The 19,490-nt window shown below is 64.8% G+C and overlaps 1 protein-coding gene across 2 annotated transcripts in view; it reads right to left on the bottom strand.

Moving 5' to 3' along the window:
• Window positions 1-3,850: 3,850 nt before the first annotated feature.
• The window catches only part of LOC102450799 (AT-rich interactive domain-containing protein 3A-like), a 111,341-nt gene continuing 95,701 nt past the window's right edge, over window positions 3,851-19,490 (bottom strand). Inside the window, exons 3-7 of one of the 2 annotated variants that reach the window (XM_075915760.1) lie at window positions 16,896-17,079; window positions 15,941-16,185; window positions 15,254-15,505; window positions 13,844-13,933; window positions 3,851-8,508 (exon numbers count right to left, since the gene is read on the bottom strand). In XM_075915760.1, the coding sequence (XP_075771875.1) occupies window positions 8,360-8,508; window positions 13,844-13,933; window positions 15,254-15,505; window positions 15,941-16,185; window positions 16,896-17,079 (920 nt within the window). In that variant the 3' untranslated portion in view covers window positions 3,851-8,359. The remainder of the gene's footprint in view (window positions 8,509-13,843; window positions 13,934-15,253; window positions 15,506-15,940; window positions 16,186-16,895; window positions 17,080-19,490) is intronic. The other variant, XM_075915761.1, reaches the window with a different exon arrangement.

Here is a 19,490-nt window from a genome sequence, read left to right as displayed (position 1 = left end):
CAAAATCCCCCCCCATCTCAACCCCGACAACCCCATTTACCCCCCAGGCCCGACCCCAACAGCCCCACTCACCCCCACACTCCAAAACCCCAACAGCCCCACTCACCCCCACACTCCAAAACCCCAACAGCCCCGTTCACCCCCAGACCCCAACCCCGACAGCCCCATTCACCTAGACACCCCCAGACCCGACCCCAACAGCCCCACTCACCCCCACACTCCAAAACCCCGACAGCCCCGTTCACCCCCAGACCCCAACCCCGACAGCCCCATTCACCTAGACACCCCCAGACCCCAACCCCGACAGCCCCATTCACCTAGACACCCCCAGACCCCAGCCGCTACTTTGAACCTGACACTCCCATCCACCGCAACACATCCGTCTGCCCCACACCCCGATGCCCCAGACCCCAGCACATCGGACCCTGCCACTCCCTTGCACCCCAAACCCTGATCCCTGTGTCCACCTCCAGACACCAACACCCCTTCCGCCCGGTCCATCGTGCTGGGGCCCCGACCCGCTGGCCTGCTGGGGTCTGCAGCATCCCTCTGCCTCCTCCCTGCCAAGGCAACACTCAGCCTGGCCTGCAGGGGGCAGCGCCCCTTCACCATTGCCTCAGCTGCAGACAGGCACCGGTGCTGTGTGTGTGTGCGTGTGTGTGTGTGCAGTGACGGGCACCTGTGCTGTGTGTGTGTGTGTGTGTGCGCAGTGACGGGCACCTGTGCTGGGCGTGTGTGTGTGTGTGTGTGTGTGTGTGTGTGTGTTTGCGTGTGCAGTGACAGGCACCTGTGCTGTGTGTGTGTGTGCGCGCGCGTGCAGTGACAGGCACCTGTGCTGTGTGTGTGTGTATGCGCGCGTGCAGTGACAGGCACCTGTGCTGTGTAAGGGGGAGCGGGGGGGCACAGGGAACACTGGGGTGTCTGAGAGGAGGTGGGGGAGGGGTTATAATCTCTCCGCAGTGTGAGGTGGGGCTGGGGGGGGGGGCACAGGGAGCACTGGGGTGTCTGAGGGGAGGTGGGGGGATGGGTTATAACCTCTCCCCTGTGTAAGGGGGGCTGGGGGGCACAGGGAGCACTGGGGTGTCTGAGGGGAGGCGGGGGATGGGTTATAACCTCTCCCCTGTGTGAGGGGGGTTGGGGGGCACAGGGAGCACTGGGGTATCTGAGGGGAGGTGGGGGGATGGGTTATAACCTCTCCCCTGTGTAAGGGGGGCTGGGGGGCACAGGGAGCACTGGGGTGTCTGAGGGGAGGCGGGGGATGGGTTATAACCTCTCCCCTGTGTGAGGGGGGTTGGGGGGCACAGGGAGCACTGGGGTATCTGAGGGGAGGTGGGGGGATGGGTTATAACCTCTCCCCTGTGTAAGGGGAGGTGGGGGGCACAGGGAACACTGAGGTGTCTGAGGGTGTCACGTTACTGGATTTTGAGGGGAGCAGCCAGGTCGCTGCTGCACCCATAGATGGGGGTGTTGGCCCCAGAAAATGGTATAGAAGGGGGCCATGTGGGGTGTTGAATAGAAGCTCACTGTCTGCTGATCCTGTGTACGCTATTTATGTGATTGTATAATGTCTGTGTGTGTAGGTAGGAATTTGTAATCTGTGTGGAGACTGAATATTTCTCTGAATGTGGTTGAGCATTGGGCAGAGCCCGGCCTATGGACATGCTAATCAGCGAGGCCCTGTGGGACAATGGCACTCAATGGGCCAAGGACACACCTAAAGCATGAGGGTGACTCATACCTAAGGGCTACCAGCAGGGAACACAGGAATAAGGTGGACCAGGTGACCTGCTGTAGCCAAGAAGAGATCAGGAAGGAGGTATAAAGAGGCCATGTGGTGGTCTCCATTTTGTTCTCAGCTCAGCACTTCATCCCAGAGGCAGCATTGCAGGGATCGAAGAGCCCGGAAGACCTGTGAACCCATCCTGGTATAGGATGTGCACCAAGGACTTTTAAACCAGCAGCTGTAACATCTCTGCTAGAGCCTGAATCGAGAACTGGGAGATTCGGTGCATGTAACATACTATCCTTTAACAACCTTAGTCTCCTGCTTTTCTTTATTGTGGCAATAAACCTTTAGTTGTTAGATGCTAAAGGATTGGCCCAGCGTGATTTGTGGGTAAGATCCAGAGGGTAAATTGACCAGGGATCTGTGGCTGGTTTCTTGGAACCGGACAGAACTTGTTCGGGGTAGGTGGGATTGGGTGCTAGGACCCCCCACCTGTGTATAGGCCCGGGGCCATCTGGGGCACGGATATTGCTGGGGTGTCGGAGGGGTTTTGTTCGTGAGGCTTCAGGCAGGCAGCTGGAGCGCCCTGTGGGACTGGTTTGTGGCCTGTTTGGAGAGGTCACCAGTCTGGGGACTGTAAGGAGCCCCGAAGTTGAGCAATTCACCCTGAGCGGACGCCCTCAGCTGTGCCCAGACACGGCCTGGTCCGTCACAGAGGGGAGGTGGGGAGATGGGTTATAACCTCTCCCCTGTGTAAGGGGAGGCTGAGTGGGGAACAGGGAGCACTGGAGTGTCTGAAGGGAGGTGGGGGATGGGTTATAATCTCTCCCCTGTGTAAGATGGGGCTGGGGGGCACAGGGGAGGGGGCCACAGGGGTGCCTGGCTTCTTGATGGCGTGTGGCAAACTGCGGTGCTCGGTGGGGCTGCTTCGGTGCCTTGTAGCGAAGGCCTGAGCCTCGGGTGGGAAGCTGCCCCGTCTCCGTGCCATTCACCCTGGATACTCTCAGAAGTGCTCCCCAGAACCTCTCATTCCCAGGGCTGGGCTGGGCCTGGGGTTCAGGGCGCGGCCCCCGGGACTCGCCATGCTGCCTGCTCGCTGGGGACATGCCCGGGGAGTGTGCAGGAGGGCTCCGGGCCCGTGGAGGCTGCTGCCTTCTCAGGAGGAGTTCGCCAGGCCGGATGGGCTGTAAAGTGCTCTGAGGGGCACGGCCCACGTGGCCTTTCCTTTCCCAGCCTGTCGGGGGCCGGCACCGCGCTGGGGCATTGGGCTGAGTGGGAGGGAACGTGCCAGCCTCCCTGCCCGTGGCGTCTCTCCTGCCCACGCCCGGGGGATCCCAACCCCGGAGGGTGTCTGTGGGCACCGGCTGTGCTGCCCACGTGACTGGTGAACGGGCAGAGCTGTATGTCCCGTGGCACACGTCCCAGGTAGCCCCGGGCAGCGCAGTGGGACCCCCAGGGACCACGGCCTGTCGCTGGCACCCGCCCTCCCTCCAGACTGCCCAGAGCTGCTGGCTATTGAACCCCTTGTCTCGCTGCTCCCTCCCCACGCCCTGTAGGGATATTCCCGTCCAGCAGCCGGAGGCACCCGGGGTTGGTAAGTCAAGTTGGGCTTTGTGCCAGGGGCCCAACCTCCAGGGGCGCAGGGCTGCCCCGCCCACCCCCACTGCGCCCCAAACGTGTGTGATTTGCTAGCCTTGTGTGTGTGCGTCACTCCCCCCTCCAGCGACTGCAACAGCCTACTACTGCTGTGCGGGGCAGTGCTCTCCAATGACAGCCCTGTGCTTTGGGCACAGAAAGTCCCCGGTGCAGGCCGCACGGAGGGAAGCCCTCTGTGGCCCACTGTGGCCTCTTCCAACCTGGGCTGGCCTGAAACCCAGCTCCCTTGAGAGAAGAGGGGCACAAGGGGCCCAGCACCTCGAGGGGGGCTGAGTTTAGCTGCTTCGCCCTGCCAGGCAGCACCCTGGGGAGACCTGTGCATGACCTGACCTGGCGCTATGGTGCACAGCCAGGTGCCCGATCCATGCCAGAGCATCCTGGCACAAGCACATGGGTACCAGCCACAAGCATCCTGGCACAAGCACACGGGTACCAGGAAGGCCGGACACAAGATGGGCAGCCGAGGGCTCCGTGAAAAGCAGCATTTTTATTGTCTGGACGTGCTGGAGCTCGGAGCAGCTGAAGGAAAATGTCTCTTTCATCCTCTTTGGGTCACGGTCACCCGTGTGCCCAGAGCGCCACAACCCAGCTCCCCCGTCCTGCGCCGGATCCGCTGCGAACCGAGCGCGAGCAGAACCCGAAAGCTTCATACACAGCGAGCGAAAGCCGGCACAGCCTCTCGCCCCCAGGCGCCGAGCGCAGCCAAGGAGGGCAGGCAGACAGACAGACAGACACACAGACAGACGTACGGGCATTCCCTGCTCCCTTCTCCCTTCCCCGGTGTGCCCGGCCTACAAAGGGAAGGCCAAGGGCCGGATCCATCGGATCGTTGGTACAAGAGCTTTGAAATTCCACCCCCGCCCCCAGCCCCCTTCCCCTCTCCTCCGGAGCAGGCGCCGTAACTGTCCAGCTCCTCCAGGCCCAGCCGGGGGCGGTGTCCGCCCCATCACCGCAGGATGGATCCAAAGCGCCGCTGGCAGCCTGCCCTTGTGCGCCCCTGCACCAGCCACGGGAGGCAGCTCCGGGCACGGGGAGACCCTCCCGGGCGGGGCAGAGGGCGTCTTTGGTCCCTGGCAGGACGACTGGGCCAGGGGAGTCAAACCAGAGCCCCCCGGCTCGGGGTCTGCCGACAGCTCCCGGCTGGGCACGGCTCCCTGCAGTGCTCGAGCCGGCCCGCGGTGGCGCACAATGAGGTAGATGTGAGGTTAGATCTGCCTGGTCCCGCCTTGGTACCGGACCAGCCCAGGGCCCAGGGCCGGGCTGCCCAAGGGGCTGTGGGCGGGCGAGGGGTGGCCAAGGTAGGGCGGTGCGCTCCCTCCCTGGCTGCGTCTCCTTGTAGCGCTGCACGGGGGAGCATGGGGGCGCAGCCATGTGGGGAGGGAGTAGACAGGGAAGGGCAGAACCACAGCCAGCCTGGGGGGGGGGAGCCCCGTGGGGAGGGACAGGGAAGGGCAGAACCACAGTCGACTGGGGGGGGGCCCGTGGGGAGGGACAGGGAAGGGCAGAACCACAGTCGGCCGGGGGGGGGAGCCCCATGGGGAGGGACAGGGAAGGGCAGAACCACAGTCGACCGGGGGGGGAGCCCTGTGGGGAGGGACAGGGAAGGGCAGAACCACAGTCGACCGGGGGGGGAGCCCTGTGGGGAGGGACAGGGAAGGGCAGAACCACAGTCGACCGGGGGGGGGGGGCCCGTGGGGAGGGACAGGGAAGGGCAGAACCACAGTCGGCCGGGGGGGGAGCCCCGTGGGGAGGGACAGGGAAGGGCAGAACCACAGTCGACCGGGGGCGGGCCCGTGGGGAGGGACAGGGAAGGGCAGAACCACAGTCGGCCGGGGGGGGGCCCGTGGGGAGGGACAGGGGAGGGACAGGGAAGGGCAGAACCACAGTCGGCCGGGGGGGGGGGCCCGTGGGGAGGGACAGGGAAGGGCAGAACCACAGTCGGCCGGGGGGGGAGCCCCGTGGGGAGGGACAGGGAAGGGCAGAACCACAGTCGGCCGGGGGGGGGGGGGGCCCGTGGGGAGGGACAGGGAAGGGCAGAACCACAGTCGGCCGGGGGGGGGAGCCCCGTGGGGAGGGACAGGGAAGGGCAGAACCACAGTCGGCCGGGGGGGGAGCCCCGTGGGGAGGGACAGGGAAGGGCAGAACCACAGTCGGCCGGGGGGGGGGGCTCGTGGGGAGGGACAGGGAAGGGCAGAACCACAGCCGGCGGGGGGCGGGGGCAGGAAGAGCTGGCGCTCAGTGCCAGGAGGGTGACCACAGGGGGCCGGTCTGGGCTAGGCACTGTCAGAGGCTGACCTCCCCTGGACCTCCCCGCATGCCAGGCTGTAGGCTCCGCCCACCACCTCTGCCCCGCCCCTTCCACTCACCCTAGCTCCTCCCCCATGGCCCAGTTTCAACAGGCCCCATGCGTGTCCTCCACTTGCCCCCCAGCCGGCCCACGGGATGCAGGCCCCCCCGTTGCATCCTCCTGTCCCCACATTCGGTGGGTCCCGCCCACGCTGCCTTCTGCCCCATCCCCACCGTCGCCCCAGCACCTGAGACTGCTGAGACCCAGACGGGGGCCAACTCTTCTGCCCCCCCACGTTGTCCCAGTGCATCTGCTCCCCCCGTGTTCACTGCAGCCCCTGGCTCTGCGGCGCTGAGACCAGGCCATGAGGGGTGGGGGGGGGGGGGTTTGTGTGTGTGTTGTGTGCGCGCGCTGCAGTTGGGGGAGGGGAAATGCCTGGCTTTTGTAATGTCACAATTTCAATGGAAAACAGCCCCCCCACCCCCGCTTCTATGTCTCTCCCCCGGCCCTTCTGGGTGCTTCTCCTGGGCTGAACTGCCCAGCCTGGACACCTCCGCATGAGCTCCCCTGCAGCCAGGCTGGGCCCCCACGGCACGGCCACCCCCTCTGCCCACAGCCTGCAAGGGGCACAGGCCCTGCCCTGCCAGCGACTGGGAGGGGGGAGCCTGGGGAGTTTTAGCACCAGGGCTTTGGGGGGAGCTGGGCTGAGCCCACCAGCAGCTGCCGAGACCCTGCCGGGAGCAGTCGATGCAGGGCTAGAGCCAGGTGTCCCTGCCCTCTGGCTCCATGCCACAGCCAGGTACCCTCCCCCACTGTGACCCCAGGGACCTTCCTTACACCTCCTGGGCCAGCTTAGCGGGGTCCCGCCCATCTCGTGTGGGCACAGAAAGGGAGCTGGGGCAGGCCCTGAAGGGGTGCCCTCCTTAGCCATGGGGCAGGGTTGTGTGTCCCCAGGCCGGGAATGTGTGTGTCCTGGTGACTGGCACTACGTGTGCTGTGCGAGAGGATGGGTATCGGGGTGAGTTTGTAATGGGGGCTGGTACCGCACATAAGTGTGTAAGGGGAGCCACAGGTGTGTAGTAGGTAAGGTCCCATGTATGAGTGTGCAATGGGGCAGGCACCACGTGCGAGTGTGTAACAGGCACGGGTACCACCTGTGTGTAATTGGGGGATACTGTGTGTGAGTATGTAAGGGGCAAGGGTACACGTGAGTGTGTAATTGGGTGGTACTGTGTGTGAGTGTGTAAGGGACAAGAGTACCACCTGTGTGTAATTGGGGGGTACTGTGTGTGAGTATATAAGGGGCAAGGGTACATATGAGTGTGTAAGGGACAAGGGTACCACCCAGCCCTGTTACCACACAGGTGAGTGTGTAACAGGGCTAGGTACCAGGGAAGGTGCGCTGAGTAACAATGAAATGTGTCCCACATAAGCATGTAACACACACAAGCTGCGTGTGTCACAGAGGGAGGCCATTGCATGTGAGTGTGCTGGGGGCATGGTGTATGCGGTATAACGCATGAGTGTGTCAGAGGGCCAGTGCACATACAGTATCACGTGTGTCAGAGGGCTGGTGTGCTTGCAGTATCACATGTGAATGTATCAGAGGGTCAGTGTGGGTGTGGTCTCACGTGAATGTGTCAGAGGGCCGGTGTGCGAGTGGTGTCACACGTGGGTGTGTCAGAGGGCTGATGTGCAAGTGGTGTCACACATGAGTGTGTCAGAGGGCCGGTGTGCAAGTGGTGTCACACATGAGTGTGTCAGAGGGCCGGTGTGCAAGTGGTGTCACACATGAGTGTGTCAGAGGGCCGATGTGTGAGTGGTGTCACATGTGGGTGTGTCAGAGGGCCGATGTGCGAGTGGTGTCACACGTGGGTGTGTCAGAGGGCCGATGTGCGAGTGGTGTCACACGTGAGTGTGTCAGAGGGCCAATGTGTGAGTGGTGTCACACATGAGTGTGTCAGAGAGCCGGTGTGCAAGTGGTGTCACACATGAGTGTGTCAGAGGGCCGGTGTGTGAGTGGTGTCACACATGAGTGTGTCAGAGGGCCAATGTGTGAGTGGTGTCACACATGAGTGTGTCAGAGGGCCGGTGTGCGAGTGGTGTCACACATGAGTGTGTCAGAGGGCCGGTGTGCGAGTGGTGTCACACATGAGTGTGTCAGAGGGCCGGTGTGCGAGTGGTGTCACACATGAGTGTGTCAGAGGGCCGGTGTGCGAGTGGTGTCACACATGATTATGACAGAGGGCCGGTGTGCAAGTGGTGTCACACGTGAGTGTGTCAGAGGGATGGTGTGCGAGTGGTGTCACACATGAGTGTGTCAGAGGGACGGTGTGCATGCAGCTCCCTTTGCCCCACTCAGTGGCTTGGCCCCCCACATGAGCAAGCAGAATCCCCCCTCCCCCCGTTCCTGCCAAGGTCAAAGCCAAGCATGTGCAGTGAAAGGCAAAGTACTGCGTGCTTCCTGCCTGAGCCAGGGCAGCCCAGAGGGGGCCTCATGCCCCACGGCGGCCCAGCCAGAGCCCCACAGGCCAGGCCAGGGCAGACGGGGTCCTGCTGAGCCAGGCGACGGGGGTGGGGCGCATGTCCCGGGCACCCCCTGGGGCTCTGGCCTGTGACTCCAAGTTGCTTTATTATGGAGGGGCTGGGGGGCCGGAGGAGGGGCGGGGTCCCTCGGCGTCTCTCCTCCCTCACGGCGAGGCGCTGGCCGGAGTGTGACTGTGGGAGGCCGGGAGCAGCTGGTTCTGTGAGGGCGCCGGGCTCGACCGGCTGTGGGAGCTGCCACCGCTGTTGCTGCCGGGCGCTCCCGGGACAAGGGGCCGGCGGGCAAACAGGACACCTGCGGGAGCAAAGAGGCACCGGGTGAGCCAGCATGAGGGCACCGCAGCGCCCGCGGCAGGTCAGGCTCAGCTACGGGCCCTGGCCTCCCTTGGCATGGGGACTCGCCCTGAGAACCCCCCTTCCTGCTCTGCACAGCCCCCCCACTCCTCCTGCCCCGTCCTCCAGCCAGCTCCGGCTCCCCCTCCCCCCGCGCTGGTTTTCACTAATCCCTTCACTTCGTGCACACCCTGCCTCGCCCCCGGGCACTGCTCCCCCTCCTGCCCCACACCGCAGCCTGGGAACCCTGGTGCCACATGGAGCCCCGGCTAGCCCAGCCGAGTGGCAGGAAGCCAGTGGGTGCGGGCGAGAAGCAGCAGGCGCTGTGGGGCAGGGGAGGGCTGCTGCCTTTGTTTAGGGCTAGTTGTCGATGACCGTCACGCCCTCAGGCCCCAGACAGTGCCAGGGCCAGTCCCTGCCCTGCCCAGCCAGAGGAGGGCAGGCAGAGACACTAGGCCCCAAGAGGGAAAGGGACAAGACCAGGGTCACCTAACTAGTCAGTGGCAGAGCTGGGTATAGGCCCCAAGTAGAATCCTGGAGCTGGAAGAGGCCTCATGAGTCATCAAGTCCAGCCCCCTGCCCAAGGCAGGACCAATCCCAACTGGCCGCCCCCTCTGGTGACTCTGCCAAGGTCTCGCTGGGCAGCCCCGCAGGGCCCATCCCAGGCAAAGGGCGGGCAGAGCAAAGCACCAGCTGGCCCAGGCCCAGGGAGAACCCGGGACTCCTGCCCGGTGCTAGCGACAGCCGCTCACTCTGCCCGGCGCAGGAGCCAGGATGTCAGCCGCCCGGCAGAGCCAGAGCCAGCGGGAGGTGGGACCCTGTCCCGGGACGTGTGTGGCCGGGCCCCGGGGACACACTTCAGGGCCTCTCCTGGGTCTCTGGGGGCTCCGTGCCTAGGCCTCCTCTCACAGCTCCGGGGGATTTCAGGCCACAGGCCTGACAGGCACGGCCTGGCCGGCCCAGCTGGGGGCTGAGGGACACCGGCGCCTTGGCTGCCATGGCCAGCGGGCATGGGTCGCAGGTGGAGAACCCGCCATCTCTGCACGCCCCCCAGTGCACCCCCCACATCCCATCATGGGGGACACAGGAGCCTTCTCCTCTGCAGCCCCAGCTCCCGGGGTGCCTCCCTGCATTGCTCTGGCTTCTGATCCACCCCCCACCACTGCCTGGTGCCTGGGCAGGTGGGGAGGAGCCATGGGGACTCGCTGGGGGTCAGGCCCAGGGGCGTCTCGAGGCAGAGGAAGGACAGACTCAGGCTGCCATCTCTCCTGGCCTTTCCATGCCATTCAGTATTTACCTGCTGCCAAACTGCACTTTGTGTTTTAACTGGGACAGCTCAGGGAGGCTGGGAGGCGTCTCCAGGGGGCAGCGGATGACCCAAGGCTGGAGCGCACGCTTAACGGGACAGGCCCGCATGCTCTGAAGCCCTCCCAGCCAGCCCCACCAGGTCACTCCCCCGAGGGGCTGCCGCCTACGGCTCTGCTCCGAGACAGCGCGGCCCACCGCCGTTTCTGGCACCAGCGCCAGGTCGGGGCACACTCAGGATCATCGTCCTGAAATCTATTTCGCAGGCTCCCCACTAAACTCCATCTCTCCGGGCCACGCCCTGGGCTGCCCCGGCCACATCTCTGCTCCCAGGCATGGGTACACCACTCTTCTAAGAAGATACGACTGGCCACAGTGGGTCAGACCATGGGCCCATCTAGCCCGGCGTCCTGCCTGCCGACAGCAGCCGGGGCCAGGTGTCCCAGACGGAATCATCCAGTGACCCATCCTGTCATCCAGTCTCCATGTCTGGTGGCAGGTCTGTCCCTAGGGGGTGTGGCACCGGGGGCAACCCCCCATCCTGCCCCACCTCATCCAAATCCCCATCCTGCCCCCACCCCTATCCACCCCTTCCCCCAAGCCCCACCCTGCCTCTTCCCACTCCACCTTGAGAGTTATGGGGGGGATTGCCAGGGGGCAGAGCAGGTGGGCTGCTGCATCATTAGGGGGCATGGAGCAGGGCCAGCTGGGAGATGGTGGTGGAGCGGGTGGGCTGTTGTGTCGCTGGGAGCAGAGCGGGGCCAGCTGGGAGATGCCAGTGGAGCGGGCGGGCTGTTGTGTCACTGGGAGCGGAGCGGGGCCGGCTGGGAGATGCCGGTGGAGTGGGTGGGCTGTTGTGTCACTGGGAGTGGAGCGGGGCCGGCTGGGAGATGCTGGTGGAGCGGGTGGGCTGTTGTCACTGGGAGTGGAGCGGGGCCGACTGGGAGATGGTGGTGGAGCGGGTGGGCTGTTGTGTCACTGGGAGCGGAGCGGGGCCGGCTGGGAGATGCTGGTGGAGCGGGTGAGCTGTTGTGTCGCTAGGGGGAGCGGAGCGGGGCCGGCTGGGAGATGGTGGTGGAGCGGGCGGGCTGTTGTGTCACTAGGAGCGGGGCCGGCTGGGAGATGGTGGTGGAGCGGGCGGGCTGTTGTGTCACTAGGAGCGGGGCCGGCTGGGAGATGCCGGTGGAGCGGGCGGGCTGTTGTGTCACTGGGAGCGGAGCGGGGCCGGCTGGGAGATGGTGGTGGAGCGGGTGGGCTGTTGTGTCACTGGGAGCGGAGCGGGGCCGGCTGGGAGATGGTGGTGGAGCGGGTGGGCTGTTGTGTCACTGGGAGCGGAGCGGGGCCGGCTGGGAGATGGTGGTGGAGCGGGTGGGCTGTTGTGTCACTGGGAGCGGAGCGGGGCCGGCTGGGAGATGGTGGTGGAGCGGGTGGGCTGTTGTGTCACTGGGAGCGGAGCGGGGCCGGCTGGGAGATGGTGGTGGAGCGGGTGGGCTGTTGTGTCACTGGGAGCGGAGCGGGGCCGGCTGGGAGATGGTGGTGGAGCGGGTGGGCTGTTGTGTCACTGGGAGCGGGGCCGGCTGGGAGATGGTGGTGGAGCGGGCGGGCTGTTGTGTCACTAGGAGCGGGGCCGGCTGGGAGATGCCGGTGGAGCGGGCGGGCTGTTGTGTCACTAGGAGCGGGGCCGGCTGGGAGATGGTGGTGGAGCGGGCGGGCTGTTGTGTCACTAGGAGCGGGGCCGGCTGGGAGATGCCGGTGGAGCGGGCAGGCTGTTGTGTCACTGGGAGCGGAGCGGGGCCGGCTGGGAGATGGTGGTGGAGCGGGTGGGCTGTTGTGTCACTGGGAGCGGAGCGGGGCCGGCTGGGAGATGGTGGTGGAGTGGGTGGGCTGTTGTGTCACTGGGAGCGGAGCGGGGCCGGCTGGGAGATGGTGGTGGAGCGGGTGGGCTGTTGTGTCACTGGGAGCGGAGCGGGGCCGGCTGGGAGATGGTGGTGGAGCGGGTGGGCTGTTGTGTCACTGGGAGCGGAGCGGGGCCGGCTGGGAGATGCTGGTGGAGCGGGTGGGCTGTTGTCACTGGGAGTGGAGCGGGGCCGACTGGGAGATGGTGGTGGAGCGGGTGGGCTGTTGTGTCACTGGGAGCGGAGCGGGGCCGGCTGGAAGATGCCGGTGGAGCGGGCGGGCTGTTGTGTCACTGGGAGCGGAGCGGGGCCGGCTGGGAGATGCCGGTGGAGCGGGCGGGCTGTTGTGTCACTGGGAGCGGAGCGGGGCCGGCTGGGAGATGCCGGTGGAGCGGGCGGGCTGTTGTGTCACTGGGAGAGGAGCGGGGCCGGCTGGGAGATGGTGGTGGAACGGGTGGGCTGTTGTCACTGGGAGCGGAGCGGGGCCGACTGAGAGATGCTGGTGGAGCGGGTGGGCTGTTGTGTCGCTAGGGGGAGCGGAGCGGGGCCGGCTGGGAGATGCCGGTGGAGCGGGCGGGCTGTTGTGTCACTGGGAGCGGAGCGGGGCCGGCTGGGAGATGGTGGTGGAACGGGTGGGCTGTTGTCACTGGGAGCGGAGCGGGGCCGGCTGGGAGATGCCGGTGGAGCGGGCGGGCTGTTGTGTCACTGGGAGCGGAGCGGGGCCGGCTGGGAGATGGTGGTGGAACGGGCGGGCTGTTGTGTCACTAGGGGGTTGAGCCCCTGACCATCCTGGCTAATCGCCACTGATGGACCCGCCCTCCAGGGATTTATCTTGGCCCGTTTTAGAACCCTGTTACATTTTTGGCCTTCACACCTGTGCCGTGGGGGGGGCTGTCTGCTCTGTGATCCGGGGTCCCCCTGTGCTGGGCTGTGCGATTCCCACTGACTCACCCACATATGCATTGGCCCAGACACCTAGCTCCAGCCTGAGCAGAGAACAAGGCTCTTCCCGGGGGAGAGACAAAGGGAGGGAGGTGGGGACGAACACCAGGTTTCAGGGAAGGGTCAGTTTTTGGCTGGAATCATGACGGAAACAGCCCAAGCTGAGGGCTGAGCATCTAGGGGGGGTCAATGGACCCCCTAACCCAAGAGGTTTGAGGCATCCTGACCCTGACTCCTGTAACCACCTCATGTCTGTGCTGTGCTGTATCCCGGAGAAGCAATAAACTCCCTCTGTTCTACTGGCTGGCAGAGTCTGTTCTTGCTGCTACGAGGCTGCAGGATCGAAGGAGCCCTGACTTGCTGTCATAACACCATCCCCTGGCAGGGAGTTCCGCAGGTCGACTGCATTGCGTGGTAACGCCTCCTGCTTGTTTTGAACTTGCTGCCTGCTCAGGCCATTGGCTCTTGTGTTCTGTGATGGGGTAACTCACATCATGACTTTCAGCAAAAGCATTCCTCCCAGCACTTGTGTGGTGCCCATCACCGTGGTGTCTGGACGCAGAGGACATGGTTTAGATTCAAGGTAGGGGATCTAGCAGTGTGAGGCAGAGGGGCTGCTGCCTTTTGGGGAACCAGTGATGTCTGGGGTGCGTAGCCCTCATGCCAGCCCCCCTACAGGAGAGACACATTTTGCCAGTTTGGGCTTCTGAGCGGATATTTGAGGATCACAAAGGTACGCGGCGATTCGGGTGCGCCGGTTCCATTCCTGGCTCGGGAAGCTGCGTTCTGCAGTGGGCATGTGCAGGGGAGCCAGCCTCCACCCCCTCTGCTGCAGCACGAATCCGCCCAGTGGTCTGTCCGTGCCAGCCCCCCGAGTCCCCTGGCTGTGCATGGCACTGCCCCATGCTAGGGCCTACGCAGCCAGGGCTCCAGTGCGACTGCCCGCTCCTTGCCCCCGAAGCGCCCGCGGTGCACCCAGGCGATCTCCAGCTCTTTGGCTTCCCGCGCCCGGCCTCCCCGCCCCCGCCACTTCATTACCATGGATTTTATAGTAAAGACATCAGCTTGAAGGAAGGACTCGCCGGCCGGGCCGTGGCTATCAGTTATCGGATTTCCTGGCCGCAATTACAGGGGCCGAGCAGCCCTTCTATTTACCTGTGTAGACAACTCCATTTATTTCTATTGACATGTTGATGCTGCTAATGCCACTGGTGGACAGATTCAATGCAGTCTCCTGTCTGTCATCTGGGGAAGGAAATACCAGTCGGAGCGTTAAGAGACAGGAACAAAGCTGGAGGGGCGAGCCGGCGGGCGGAGCGGAGAAAACGTCCCTGCTCGCCCCTCCGCGCTAGCAGCCGGGACATCCACCCCCTCGGCGGGATCTCGCCGGGCCTGGCCGGGGGAGCACTCCCTGCCACTCCCTGTGGCCGCCGCCTCCCGGCGCCTGTTGGAAGGGGCCGCCCGTGTCGCCGGGCAACAGCGACAGGCTTTGTGACATCCCATGAGCAGCGCCTGTGTGTTGCGGGATCTGGGCATCACATTCCACCCACATCCGTCCATCCACTCCCACACCAATTATCCCTCCCTCCAGCCCTCCCCACACCCGCCATCCCTCCATCCATCCCTCCCTCCATCCATCCATCCACTCCCACACCAATCATCCCTCCCTCCCCACACCAACCATCCCCACAATCCAGCCAGCCCACTCCCACTCCCACACTCACTATCCATCCATCCCCACTCATGGTACGTACCCCTCTCCATCCATCGACATGGCCCCACCTATCTGCCCTCCATCTACAGAGACCCCTCTGCCTGCCTCCCCATCCATCGGTACCCCCCTCTCTGGACAGCCCCGAGGAAGAGCTCCATGTAACCCAAAAATCTGTGAAGTTGATCAAAGGCCTCCCCCACTTGGTCTTTCTCCCTCCCCTCTGTAACTGCAGCCTAGCTGGCCGCTTCTTTATCACACACCCAGCCCCCCCCAGTCAGCATGTTGTGCTCACCACCATGATGTCCACTCACAAAGCCACGACCGTGGGGAGGCTCTTCCCATCCTACTCTGTCCCTCTGCTCTAGACCCACAATCTCCCATGCAGGCACCCCTGGGTGCCCACAGCTGTCCTCCTCCACACACTACCTGAAACTGGCCTAGTCCCCAGGCCCGATGCTGCCCCACCCCAGTGGCACACATGGGACAGGGTGAGCAGGCTCTGACAGACTTTGTGCATAGGCAGCTGGGCAGGGTCCTCTTAGCCAGTCTCAGCTCCTTCCACCCCCAGAGACAGCAGCTCTGCCCACCTCATCTTGACCTACCCTGCACAGCCAGGGTGACATGCTCCAAGGACAGCAGCTCTCAGGGACCCTCATGGAGGGATCCTGCCAGGACTCAAAGGTTGCTGTCCCTTAACACCAGGGCAGCCCACTCACAGGACAAAGCTGGGTCCCCCCTCCACACAGCAAACAGACCTGTGCCTGTTTAGCTTCAGAAACATGCCAGAGCCCATGGTGACAGAGCTGCCTGGGCAGAGGGTAGGTTCCTCTATCTCCCGCCCCCCACGGGACCTCGGTTGCTGATCTTGATGTTGACGGGGAACTGGGCGGCCATGGCCAGCAGGTTCTGCTGCAGGGCGTGCTGCACCAGCCGCTGCTGCTCCTCCGCCCGCAGCGCCAGCTTCTTCTCGGGCGGCTCCCCCGTCTCCAGCTTCTCCCGCAGCTGCTCCAGCGCCGCCGCCTGGGAGGCCGCCAGGTGATGCCCTGCCAGGCTGACGGGGATGGCGATCCGGCTGGGCACCGCCGCGGAGAGGACGCCGTCTTCTGGAACCACAGGGGCAGGGCTCAGGGACGTGGCCGGGCAGCGCCGACGCGCAGTGGGGTTCACGTGCCCAGGGCCTGCCGCAGCGTTCCCCTCTCGGGGGCCTGGCTCGGGAGCAGGGCCCCTACCTCCGCGGCGCTGCCCGGGGCATCCTGAGGGCCAGTGGGGTGTATCCCCCTCCCCTGAACTGCCTGGGCAGGCGCGAGGCCCCTTCCAGCCTCTCTGGGGTGTCCGGCAGCGAGCGTGCAGCTGCTCACATGCCGTACGGCGTCACGGGCCAAGCTCCGTCCGGGGGCAGATCCCTTGGCTGGATCCCCACGGCCCCCCCACTCAGCAGCCTGCATGCAGAACGGGGGACAGCTCCCCGCGTCTCCTGCCCCCCGCTAGCCGCTGCTCCCCCTGCGAGGCGGCCCGACCTCCTTCCCCGCCCCAGCCACCTTTCTTAATGGCGTGCACTTGGCTCATCTGGCTGCAGCTGTGCGTGGAGATGGTGAGGGCCGGCACGGGGATCTTCGGGGAGCCCAGCAGGGCCGGGGTGCCCACGGGGGAGTAGCTGAAGAGCGCCGCCCCGAAGCTCTGCCTCCGCCCCTCGCGCCGGTTGCTGTCGATGGCGGCCTGGAGCTCGCCCGGGGAGCTGAGGGCTTGTTTCTCACACTCGTAGGGGTACAGGTATTTCATGTACCTGGGAGGGAGCCCGGGGGTGGGGAGAGGGGACACAGAGCAGGGTGAGTCCCTGGCTGTGACTGGTGGCACGTTCCACCCTGCTGGGACCCCGGACCGGCTACTTGTCCCACGTGGGCATTTCTAAGGGTTCGGAGCAGGGCTCCTGGCTATGGGCAATAGCTCAGCTACGCAAGGCCTGGCTGGCATGACCATTACTGATGGGGCTGCATTGATGCCTAGGCAGTCCATCCCCCTGGTGCAAACACACGAGGGGCAGAGTTAAGGTTAGGCGGGCAACCTTCACTGTGGACCTTCCTGCCTGTTGAATGATTCCCTTGGCAGCCTTGACATTCTCTGAGCCAGCCCTGGTCCTCGAGTCCAAAACGGAGAGATTCTACTGCCTGAGCTAAGGGGCGGTGCCTGTGTGGGCAGGGGAGGGGCCTTGGCGCCCTGTGGGACGGCCACCAGGGGGCGATATGGCACACGCATGACGTTATCGGTCATAACAACCATTGCTGCTGCACCTGGCCAAACATCCTTAGCGGGGAAACATCCAGCAAAGCGCCTGAGCCCCGGGGCTGGCGCTGGGAGGTCTCCAGGTGCCACCAGAGAAGCGTGGCACCTCCTCTCCAAAGTCTACGCCTCCCAGTCTGACTCCTCCCCCCCCAGACCTCCTCTCTCTGGCCCCCGCCGCCCAGCTCCCCCGGCCCCCGGGGGGCAGCCGCTCACTGCGTGCGGAGTGTGAAGGCCGCGCTGGTGATGGAGGTCGGGAGGTTGAGGCCTTTGGTGATTTCCCGCCAGATCTTCTTGTTGATCACTTCCACCAAGCCGCCCTTCTCGGTCACCAGCCGGTAGAGCGTGTACAGGTCCAGCACTTGCTTGGCCATGATGGGGATCCGGTTCACGGGAGTCCCTGACAGAGACAGTGAGAGGGAGAGGGTGCCAGTGAAAGAGAACGCACGTGCACCGGAGAGCACGAGGGGCGTGCGAGCCAGGCACGAGCACAAGGGGCTGCATGGACATGGATGGTGCTGGGAGAGAACTGGGGGATGCAGGGAATTTCGCACTGGTAGAAGGAGCTGGGCAGAATAAGGAGACGCTGCCCCCAGCAAGAGGCGGATCAGCGCTCACAGGACCAGCTGTTTCTGTGTCAGGGCCACGGGTCTGGCTAGGAGCGGCTGGGGGCCGCTCGCCACGCCCTGGCTGCACGACTACCAGCCTGCAGCGTGTCCCTGGCTCCCCGCTGGACTCGACTCAGCACCCTGGCAGGTGAAACGCCTCCATGGGTCCATTCGCTTATCGCCAGCCCCCGGGCCGTCTGCCCTGGGAGTGCAGCCTGGGCGGCCAGTCGCTCGCGGGACAAATCTGAAACCTTCCCAGGAACCAGGAGCAAACCCTGCAGAAGCCCCGAGGAAAATGTGACTTGGCTCGACCCCTGCAGCTTCCAGCGACCCCACAGCCCAGCACCGCCTCCAGGGCGGGCCCCAGAACGTCACCAGGCCGAGGGCGGGTGGGAAACATGGCAGGAGCATGGCAGCGTGCTCCACTGGTGGGTGGCCTTGGCCACAGGGACCGCGCGCACCTCCTCCTCCAGTCCTGGCACTGTGCGGGGTCTATGAGACGCAGGAGAGCAGTTCTGGCTCTGTCCTGTAGAGGGCAGTGGCGCCCACACCCGAGTCAGCTCCGTGCAAGGTGCTGGGGTGGAGACTGGGGAGGCCGTGTGCGTTCAAGTGACGCTGCATGGGGGGACCTGTAGGGATCACCCTGCCAGGGAAGGCAGGGGTCACCCGCGGGCTCCATGTGGGCCTCGGAGAGCTTCTTCCCGCAGTGCTTGGGCTTTGCATCAGCCGTGATTCGAGTGCTTAATGGGGCGCTGCCAAGTGCGCTGAGAAGGCTGATTCTCCCGGGAGGGGGGCAGGGCGCTTCTGTTGCCTGTAAGCTGAGCGTTTGGGCGGCTACCCAGGAGACATTCAAATGCCACCCAGCTGATTAGCCGAGCACCCCCTGCCAGCAGCAGGTTTCTCTGGGTGGTGCACATCCACACGTGCTTTGGTGCACAGAACAAAATTTATTCTTCAAACAGGTCGAAAAAAATGAGAGGGAACATTGCAGGGTGCGCCTGAGGACTGGGGCTTTGCTCGCAGGGGGAAGGGCTAGCAGGACCCCAGCTGGGTGATCGGGGGCCAGACAGCCTATGCAGTGTGGGACGGCCGCAGGAACAGGGTGGGTGACTGGGAGACAGGCGGTCTATGCAGTGAGGGACGGCCACAGGAGCAGGGCGGGTGACCAGGGGACAGGCGGTCTATCAGTGCGTGACGGCCACAGGAGCAGGGTGGGTGACCAGGAGACAGGTGGTCTATGCAGTGCGGGACGGCCGCGGGAGCAGGACGGGTGACAGGCGGTCTATGCAGTGTGGGATGGTCGCAGTAGCAGGGCGGGTGACCGGGGGACAGGCGGTCTATGCAGTGTGTGACGGCCGCGGGAGCAGGGCGGGTGACCTGGGGACAGGCGGTCTATGCAGTGTGTGACGGCTGCGGGAGCAGGGCGGGTGACCAGGGGACAGGCGGTTTATGCAGTGTGGGACGGCTGCGGGAGCAGGGCGGGTGACTGGGGGACAGGCAGTCTATGCTGTGCGTGACAGCCACAGGAGCAGGGCGGGTGACTGGGGGACAGGCAGTCTATGCTGTGCGTGACGGCCACAGGAGCAGGGCGGGTGACTGGGGGACAGGCGGTCTATGCTGTGCGTGACGGCCACAGGAGCAGGGCGGGTGACTGGGGGACAGGCAGTCTATGCAGTGTGTGACGGCCGCGGGAGCAGGGCGGGTGACCTGGGGACAGGCGGTCTATGCAGTGTGTGACGGCTGCGGGAGCAGGGCGGGTGACCAGGGGACAGGCGGTTTATGCAGTGTGGGACGGCTGCGGGAGCAGGGCGGGTGACTGGGGGACAGGCAGTCTATGCTGTGCGTGACGGCCACAGGAGCAGGGCGGATGACTGGGGGACAGGCGGTCTATGCTGTGCGTGACGGCCACAGGAGCAGGGCGGGTGACCGGGGGACAGGCAGTCTATGCTGTGCGTGACGGCCACAGGAGCAGGGCGGGTGACCGGGGGACAGGCGGTCTATGCTGTGCGTGACGGCCACAGGAGCAGGGCGGGTGACCGGGGGACAGGCGGTCTATGCAGTGTGTGACGGCCACAGGAGCAGGGCGGGTGACCGGGGGACAGGCGGTCTATCAGTGCGTGACGGCCACGGTTGCAACACACAGCAACCTGCAGCCAGTGATGGTGAGCCCAGATGTACATAGCAGCGTGGATTTACTCTCAGT

Source organism: Pelodiscus sinensis, unplaced genomic scaffold (assembly GCF_049634645.1).
Source record: "Pelodiscus sinensis isolate JC-2024 unplaced genomic scaffold, ASM4963464v1 ctg162, whole genome shotgun sequence".
NCBI classification, from domain to species: domain Eukaryota; kingdom Metazoa; phylum Chordata; order Testudines; family Trionychidae; genus Pelodiscus; species Pelodiscus sinensis.
The sequence above is the reverse complement of the archived record's forward strand: the minus strand, read 5'-3'. Positions and strand labels throughout refer to the sequence as shown.